General features: G+C 39.4%; 1 protein-coding gene across 1 annotated transcript in view; it reads right to left on the bottom strand.

Moving 5' to 3' along the window:
• Positions 1-10,000, bottom strand: part of LOC115223127 (hephaestin-like protein) — a gene marked incomplete at its 5' end in the record, with an annotated part of 31,027 nt that overhangs the window by 2,613 nt on the left and 18,414 nt on the right. The window contains 3 exons of the mRNA XM_029793539.2: positions 1,503-2,119; positions 6,638-6,845; positions 8,525-8,737. Coding sequence (XP_029649399.2) covers positions 1,503-2,119; positions 6,638-6,845; positions 8,525-8,737 — 1,038 coding nt within the window. The remainder of the gene's footprint in view (positions 1-1,502; positions 2,120-6,637; positions 6,846-8,524; positions 8,738-10,000) is intronic.

Below are 10,000 nucleotides of genomic sequence, written 5' to 3'. Positions count from 1 at the left end.
TCTCTGCTGCTTGTCTCTGCGAGTTGTCCTTTCTTCTTATCTTTTCCATTTCTTAAGTAACATACTTATGTCGTAATCAACATAAGCCAACATCTTAAGTTGTAATGTCTAGTAAGAAAAGTTAATTATATGTAGATTTAGATTGTTCGCACTATGTGCATAATGATATCTAATTTCTTTATTGCCCACAAGGGGCTAAACATAGAGGGGACAAACAAGGACAGACAAAGGGATTAAGTCGATTAGATGAACCCAAGTGCGTAACTGGTACTTAATTTATCGACCCCGAAAGGATGAAAGGCAAAGTCGACCTCGGCGGAATTTGAACCCAGACCGTAGCGGCAGACGAAATACGGCTACGCATTTCGCCCGGCGTGCTAACGATTCTGCCAGCTCGCCGCCTTAAAAAAGTCATTTGAGGTTCCAGCGAGTTTCGAACTCACGACCATCTGCGTGTTAAGCAGATGTGATAACCACTACACTACATGCATAATGATATCTAGCAAATTATATACGTACAGAAGATTCCTAAGCATGACGCTCGTAGGACGTTGTTCCATCAATTTGTTCGATATACATTTGTTAATATAACGATGAAGGTTAATAGAAATATTTGAAAACTCAATTAGACTTTAGTGCGGTCATAGTCTACACACATAATCTTCCTCACATTATGAAAACTATGACTAACAACAACATTCCCATTGCACAGGCAGGACATCCATCTATCTATCTATCTATCTATCTATCTATCTATATCTATCTATCTATCTATCTATCTATCTATCTGTCTGTCTGTTGTCTGTCTGTCTGTCTGTCTGTTGTCTGTCTGTCTGTCTATCTGTCCATCTATCTATCTATCTATCTATCTATCTATCTATCTATTATCTATCTATCTATCTATCTGTCTGTCTGTCTATCTATCTATCTATATCTATCTATCTATCTGTCTGTCTGTCTGTCTATCTGTCCATCTATCTATCTATCTATCTATCTATCTATCTATCTATCTATCTATCTATCTGTCTGTCTGTTGTCTGTCTGTCTGTCTGTCGTCTGTCTGTCTGTCTGTCTATCTATCTATCTATCTATCTATCTATCTATCTATCTATCTATCTATCTGTCTGTCTGTCTGTCTGTCTGTCTGTCCATCTATCTATCTATCTATCTGTCTGTCTGTCTGTCTATCTGTCCATCTATCTATCTATCTATCTATCTATCTATCTATCTATCTATCTATCTATCTATCTGTCTGTCTGTCTGTCTGTCTGTCTGTCTGTCTGTCTGTCTGTCTGTCTGTCTATCTATCTATCTATCTATCTATCTATCTATCTATCTATCTATCTATCTGTCTGTCTATCTACACACGGGTGCATGCACGCACGCACGTACACACACGCACGTACACACACTCACACACACACACACACACAAACACACACACACGCATGCACGCACACACACATTGCATGTGTTATATAAGATAGTACTACTTCACTTACTTTCCTCGAAGTCCTCGTCACCAGATATCTTCTTTCTACCTGGAGCATAATAGTTGATGTTGTCTTTGAAATACCAACTTTGGTTCTCGTCCAAAACCCAAAACAAGAACACAAATTCTTTATCGACGTCCTTTCTTTTCTCGTTATTATTCAAAATACCTTTTCGACAAATAATTATCGGACCAATCAATCCACTGTAGACATCTTTAATTGGGTCCACAGCCGAAATGTAATGCCATGAAATACAATTGGGGTCTTTAGCACCTGGTCCAGAACTTGCTGGAACTCTCCAAGTATATTTAAAAGTACTGTTGGGCATTACTTTAGAAGCAGCAGTTGGATTACTTGCATTATAAAGTTCTCCATCTTCCTCATTCTGAAAATATAACCCATGGGGAAGCATAGAATATGGTCTGGACGCCTTGTTCTTGAAATGCACCTCAATAGTTTCTCCGACCTCAGCTCTTATTATTGGCCCCATGACTCCAAGATGTACATCGCTGCTGTCTCTCACAACTCTTTGGTCGAATTTCTCGTCTGTATATTCGCGAAACAGAGCTTTCTTGTATACGGAACCGATGAAGTATTGGTTATGACGGATATAAATGTTGCCATCCCTGAGAAAATACAAAACGTTATATACTGGTTGAGTACTCCGATGTTGTCAGGCAATTTTCGCAATAGAATGCCATGGCAGACTTTCTGACTCTTTACTCTTTTACTCTCTTTTACTTGTTTCAGTCATTTGACTGCGGCCATGCTGGAGCACCACCTTTAGTCGAGCAAATCGACCCCGGGACTTATTCTTTGTAAGCCCAGTACTTATTCTATTGGTACCTTTTTGCCGAACCGCTAAGTGACGGGGACGTAAACACACCAACATCGGTTGTCAAGCGATGGTGGGGGAACAAACACAGACACACAAACATATACACACACACACATATATATATATATACATATATACGACGGGCTTCTTTCAGTTTCCGTCTACCAAATCCACTCACAAGGCTTTAGTCGGCCCAAGGCTATAGTAGAAGACACTTACCCAAGGTGCCATGCAGTGGGACTGAACCCAGAACCATGTGGTTGGTAAGCAAGCTACTTACCACACAGCCACTCCTGCGCCTGAGTATCACATTCATATAGATTTTTTTTCATTTTGACGGGGATTTTTCAAATTTTTTCCCCACTAAACCTTTGCAAATGATAGGGAGTGGTTGGTGGGAAGAAGCTTTTTATGAAAAATAAAGGTTTGAAAATTTATGAATTTTTCACCCCCCTCTCACATTCAGTACCGATTTTGGCCATTAAAAAAAAAAGATGGGAGAAACCTTGATGGTTAAAATACGGACGGTCCAAATATGAAATTTGTTTCTCTCCATAATTTCAAAATAATGCTCAGACGAAAAGGTGTGTGATTTAAGGGTGGCATAGCTGTTGTTTCTAGCTCATCCAACGACCACCTGATACTTTCCTCGTTGTCACATGCAATGATATTGTTAATTATTTTCCTCTGTAAACTCATTTTATGGAATGTTGATGCAGGAGTGGCGAAAGAGTGGCTGTGTGGTAAGTAGCTTGCTAACCAACCACATGGTGCCGGGTTCAGTCCCACTGCATGGCACCTTGGGCAAGTATCTTCTGCTATAGCCCCGGGCCGCCCAATGCCTTATGAGTGGATTTGGTAGACGGAAACTGAAAGAAGCCTGTCGTATATATGTATATATATATATAAGTGTGTGTGTATATGTTTGTGTGTCTGTGTTTGTCCCCCTAGCATTGCTTGACAACCGATGCTGGTGTGTTTGCGTCCCGTCACTTAGCGGTTCGGCAAAAGATACCGATAGAATAAGTACTGGGCTTACAAAGAATAAGTCCCGGGGTCGATTTGCTCGACTAAAGGCGGTGCTCCAGCATGGCCGCAGTCAAATGACTGAAACAAGTAAAAGAGTAAAGAGTAAAGAGTCGTCTATTGCTGGGCGCTTTATTCAACAACAAAAAAATTGTAATTAAGTTTCTAATCTCATCCCCCTTAACCAAGTGAGTCCGTGTGTATGTGTGTGTGTGTGTGTGTGTGTGTGGTGTGTGTGTGTGTGTGTGTGTGTGCGTGCGTGTGTGTGTGCGTGTGTATGAAAAATACATATTTACTAACACAAAAGCATGGTATGAAAATAAATTATCTTTTACAGGCGTAGCTATGTGGTAAGAAGCTTGCTTCCTATCCATGTGGATCCTGGTTCAGGTGTACTGTGTGGCACCTTGGATAAGTGTCTTCTAGTTAAGCCTCGGGCCGACTAAAGCCCTGTGAGTGAATTTGGTTGACAGAAATTGAAAGTAGCCCGTCGTGTATATATATATTTTTTCTCTCCTTGTTTCTCTCCTTGTTTTTTTTTCTTCTGTGTATCTTTCTGTAGAAGAGCATAGGCTCGAAACTTAAAAGACTTTTTCTATTCCTGAGCGCTATACTAATACATTTGTTTGTACTCCACCTGCCTTCGTCTTTTGTTTATTTTCGTAAACTTTCCCTTTATATATATATATATATATATATATATTATATATATATATATATATATATAAATAATTAATCAATATAGGGTGGCAAAAAATTTTGTAGAATTTTTTTGCCACCAGCGGCCTAGTGGGAAAAAATTAAATAGGCATAGACCATTTTTAAGTTCAACATCACAATCAAGGAACGGCCATAATAGGCCATTCATCCGCTAGAAATAACAGCCAAAGCTTCAACCGCAAAATAACATTAATTCCGTAAACCAGGAGAAAATTAAAAAACATTTACCCTGTAATTTCTTATACGATGCACCGTTTCATCTACTGTTTAATGGTAAACTAACCTGATTAAATTAAATCAAGCCAATCTTCCATAGGCCCTTAGATTCGTCAGTAAGAAATAGCCAGATCGGAACAGATATTTCTTGTGGGTGAATGGCCTATTATGGCCGTTCCTTGATTGTGATGTTGAACTTAAAAATGGTCTATGACTATTTAATTTTTTCCCACTAGGCCGCTGGTGGCAAAAAAATTCTACAAAATTTTTTGCCACCCTATATTGATTAATTATGAATTTTCTGGTTAATTCCGTAATGGAATCGGCGGCTTATATTTATTTGCTGCCGATAAATTTGGCGCGAGTGCGATGATTTGAAAATTTTAGGTCAGATATTGCCGAGGCAGGGACAGAAATGCCTCGTGAAAATATCTGTTCCGATCTGGCTATTTCTTACTGACGAATCTAAGGGCCTATGGAAGATTGGCTTGATTTAATTTAATCAGGTTAGTTTACCATTAAACAGTAGATGAAACGGTGCATTGTATAAGAAATTACAGGGTAAATGTTTTTTAATTTTCTCCTGGTTTACGGAATTAATGTTATTTTGCGGTTGAAGCTTTGGCTATTTCTAGTGGGTGAATGGCCTATTATGGCCGTTCCTTGATTGTGATATATATATATATATAATATATATATATATGTATATATATATATATATATATATATATATATATATATAGAGAGAGAGAGAGAGAGAGAGAGAGATGCATATAAACATGCATACATATAAACACACACGCACTCATGCAAATATGTGTGTGTGTAATGTGTGTGGAGGCGCAATGGCCCAGTGGTTAGGGCAGCGGACTCGCGGTCATAGGATCGCGGTTTCGATTCCCAGACCGGGCGTTGTGAGTGTTTATTCAGCGAAAACACCTAAAGCTCCACGAGGCTCCGGCAGGGGATGGTGGTGATCCCTGCTGTACTCTTTCACCACAACTTTCTCTCACTCTTACTTCCTGTTTCTGTTGTACCTGTATTTCAAAGAGCCGGCCTTGTCACTCTCTGTGTCACGCTGAATATCCCCGAGAACTACGTTAAGGGTACACGTGTCTGTGGAGTGCTCAGCCACTTACACGTTAATTTCACGTGCAGGCTGTTCCGTTGATACGGATCAACCGGAACCCTCATCGTCGTAACCGACGGAGTGCTTCCAGTGTAATGTGTATGTAGGACATTTCAAATAATTGAACAGAAAAAAATTTCACGAATGTGAAGGAATTGACGATTAATGCAAATATAATTTTGCAAACTCCACCCTGCAAAACGTCTCGTTTGCAGCATCATATACCCAAAATGTAATGAGAATTACATCGATGAAACAGGTTCAACATTTGTAGATCGCATTAGAGTACCTAAACAACAAATCATAGATTTTTCTCTTAGGAATATTATACGGCATTTGAGTACATGGAAGTTTCAAAATAAATGAAGGAAATGATCAACTACGAAAGGCAAAAGAAGAGCACTTTGTAAGAATTTTAAATGTGAAACTAAACCGAAAATGGTCTATACTGCTAGAAAAAAATTTATTTTATACAGATAATCCTATAACACGAGAGTTTGAAAAGCTGTAAACAGCGAAAGCGATATAACGAATGCTTCTTTCCAAAAGGTTTTATATAATTCTGACTTAAAAAAAAAAAAATTCACATCTTTTAATGCATTTCTTTTACTTGTTTCAATATTTTGATTGCAGCCATGCTGGAGCGCTGTTTTGAAGGTTTTTTAGTCGAATAAATCGACGCTAGGACTTATCTTTTTAAAGTACTTATTTTATCGGTCTGTTTTGTTGAACCGCTAAGAAACACAGACGCAAACATACCAACACCGGTGTCAAACAGTGGCAGGGTACAAACATAGACAGAAACACACACAAACGCACACACACAAACACACTATATGTACTAAACAGGCTTCATTCAATTTCCGTCAACCAAATCCACTCACAAAGGTTTGGCTGGCCCGAGGCTAGAGTAGAAGACACGTGCCCAGGGTGCCACGTAGTTGAACTGAATCTGGAACCATGTAAAATCAATGTTATAGATCTAGAACTTTTGAATTATTTTCGGTTAAGCAAATTTGCCAACTGAGCTTATAACTGTTTTGGCAATCCTTGTGTGCATGCACAAAAGCAAGAATACTCCGAGGTATATAGAAATAAAAATTTCTCTCAGTCACCAAATATACCTGGAGAAGCTGGTTGAAAATTTCCCGCTTTGATTAACTAATATAATAACTCGTCTTCAACTAATTCACACATACACATGACAGTACTTACTCATCTACATTATTCAAGTCGTTACCAGTGACTATACTTCTCTTCTTTGGGGCATGATCCCACCTTAATTCTTCTGCTGCGATAAAATAACGACGAATATTCGTTTTGCGAGGCAAGTCTGGAGCATTATAACATATTTTAACGTTGTAAAATGCCCTCATGCCTTCTTTGAAGTGAATCGTAGTTCGACATTCAAGGAGCCAGCGGCCTGAAATGATAAATAGAGGAAAAAAAGACGTAGGAACTGATCAAAAACAACAATAACAATGGCAAAAAATCCGTAACAGACTTGATTGTGCTGTAATGAGTAGAAAAACATTTGACAATTCGGGATAACGACAGCTCTTCGACGTTTTGTTCATTGTGGAATTTTATTATTTAAATAATAGGCGATGAGCTGGCAGAAATGTTAGCACGCCGGGCGAAATGCTTTGCGGTATTTCGTCTGCAGTTACGTTCTGAGTTCAAATTCCGCCGAGGTCGACTTTGCCTTTCATCCTTTCGGGGTCGATAAATTAAGTACCAGTTACGCACTGGGGTCGATGTAATCGACTTAATACCTATGTCTGTCCTTGTTTGTCCCCTCTATGTTTAGCCCCTTGTGGGTAATAAAGAAATAGGTATTTCGTCTGTAGTTACGTTCTGAGATCAAACTCAGCAGAGGTCGACTTTGCCCTTCATCCTTTCGGGGTCGATTAAATAAGTACCAGTTACGCACTGGGGTCGATGTAATCGACTTAATCCGTTTGTCTGTCATTGCTTGTCCTCTCTGTGTTTAGCTCCTTGTGGGTAGTAAAGAAATAGGTATTTAGTCTGCCGTTACGTTCTGAGTTCAAATTCCGCCGAGGTCGACTTTGCCTTTCATCCTTTCGGGGTCGATTAAATAAGTACCAGTTACGCACTGGGGTCGATATAATCGACTTAATCCGTTTGTCTGTCCTTGTTTGTCCTCTCTGTGTTTAGCCCCTTGTGGGTAGTAAAGAAATGGGTATTTCGTCTGCCGTTACGTTCTGAGTTCAAATTCCGCCGAGGTCGACTTTGCCTTTCATTCTTTCGGGGTCGATAAATTAAGTACCAGTTGAGTACTGGGCTCGATCTAATCGACTGCCCCCCTCCAAATTTCAGGTCTTGTGCCAGAAGTAGAAAAGTATATTATTTAAATAACGATTAGTGGAGTGCACACGATTTCTCTATATCAATGGCTTCCAACCTTTGCCGATCCACAACTTACTGAATAAGGCATTATATTTTCTAAAGAATTCAGAGGATGCACTGAAAGTTATGACGTTCCATATACGAATATGTCTATGTAAACAATGCGATCGAATATAGAAAATAGGCAATGGGTGTATATACACATTTCAAGAGTCATTGTTCTTTCGTCAGTGCTACATCCAACCCATCGACTATCTACGAACATATTGCTTAAGGTTTTAGCGGTGTAACATAGTACCGCAGATTATTTACACAACCGGAACCTGTCGCTAGCACTTTAATGTAATGGATTTCTCACAAAATAAAGAATAAAAAATGGTAAAGGGGTGGGGATGTGTTGGCATTTTTGTAGTTAACAGAAATTTTCTGGCTTGTCGAATCGAAAATATTCCAGGCACCATCAATGCCACCGCCCTCGCAATCCTCCACCTCAGCTATCCCTCCACCTCAGCCACCCCTCCACCTCAGCCTCTCCTCAATCTCAGCTAGCCCTCCACCTCAGTCACCCCTCCACTTCAGCCACTCCTCCCCTCTCCCCCCTCAACCGCCACCGCCGTTACCACCACCACCACCACCACCACCACCACCACCGTTACAGCTAGTAAATGTGAGAACGTGAGGGGGACATTATATGTGATTTTTTTTTGTTTTGTTTTATTTTGTTTGCTTTACCTGGATTTTGGGTTGTCATTTGCAAAGTCCACGACTGAGCTGGAATTAAGTTGCTTGTGTCTTCTCTGAAGTTTTCCTGTTGGAAGGTATGTCCGTGGAAATATGGCGAATGTATATCCTGTTCGTTTCCGAACGACATCACATACCAGTCAACTCGGTCTCCTACACACATATTTAATCCGGGGAGATTAGCATATACCAACCCGTTGATACCTGAAATACATGAAAAATTAATTTAGAGAAAAAATATTATCATCATTATTATTATTATTATTATTATTATTACTATTATTATTATTATTATTATTATTATTCTATGTTTGACTTTTGCTTTATATTTGTACAAGTTGGCTCCAAGTCTCACCCAGAGACCTCAAGAGACAACAAGTTGGAAGTTCATGTTGTTGTTATGCCTAGTGTGCCATATATTTGTGGGGTGGGGATGTTGTACTAATGAATGTCTAAAAAAAAAAAGTTTTTTTTTTTGGTTTTTTTTTTAAAACCGAAAATTATGTTTGTTTTAAACCTTGAGATTACATAGAGAGTATTTTGCGTAGGATATGAGCAGTTCCCATGAGCACTATCTTTTGAACTTCTGCCATTTTTGGGTTTCCTGGTATCTGAGTTAGGTAGCTATCAGCCCCTTTTGCTATCATTCCCAGGGCACCTATGACAACAGGTATTGTTTTAGTCTTCAGCTTCCACATTTTGCTGATTTCTATTTCAAGATCTTTATATTTGCTCAGTTTTTGGTAGGTCTTGACAGATACGTTTATATCGATTGGGACAGTCATATCAATGAGGAGGCATGTTCTTTGTTTGAAGTCTTTCAATATGATGTCTGGCCTATTTGCATCTATCTTCCTGTCAGTTTAAATGGTGAAGTTCCAGAGGAGTGAGATGTGGTCATTTTCAAGCACTGGGGGTGGTTTGTGTTCCCATCAGTTTTTTTCATGGGGCAAATCCAGGTTTTTACAGATTACTCAGTGAATATATTGTGCAGCTCTATCGTGCCTGTTGAGATACTCTGTAGGCGCTAGAAGACTGCACTTGGAGACCACATGGTCAATGGTTTCATTTTGTTGCTTGCATACACGACACGTTGGACTGCTTCTGATCTTTAATATGTTGGCCTGGTAGTTTCTTGTTGGTAGGCATTGATCTTGAGCTGCTATGATAAACCCCTCTGTTTCAGATTTTAAGCCAGAGGCCATTAGCCATTGATGGGTCAGGGCTTTGTCGATATCTGCATTATTCGCTCTCTTTGGGTATTTGCCATAGAGAGGTTTTTCTTGCCATTTATTATTCAGAATATCTAAGGCCGCAGTTTTGGCACGGGTTTTCATGCGCCTAGCTTTTTCTGTGCTTGTTTCTTGTATATCTATCTCTAATTCCGAAATTGGTTGTATTCGGAATTCACTTAGATATTCCTTTGCCTGTTTTGTGACTGAGTATGATGCTTTCTTGTTTTCATGT

This window comes from Octopus sinensis, linkage group LG22 (genome assembly GCF_006345805.1).
Source record: "Octopus sinensis linkage group LG22, ASM634580v1, whole genome shotgun sequence".
In the NCBI taxonomy this organism is placed as follows: domain Eukaryota; kingdom Metazoa; phylum Mollusca; class Cephalopoda; order Octopoda; family Octopodidae; genus Octopus; species Octopus sinensis.
This window is presented reverse-complemented; position numbering and strand designations above follow the sequence as displayed.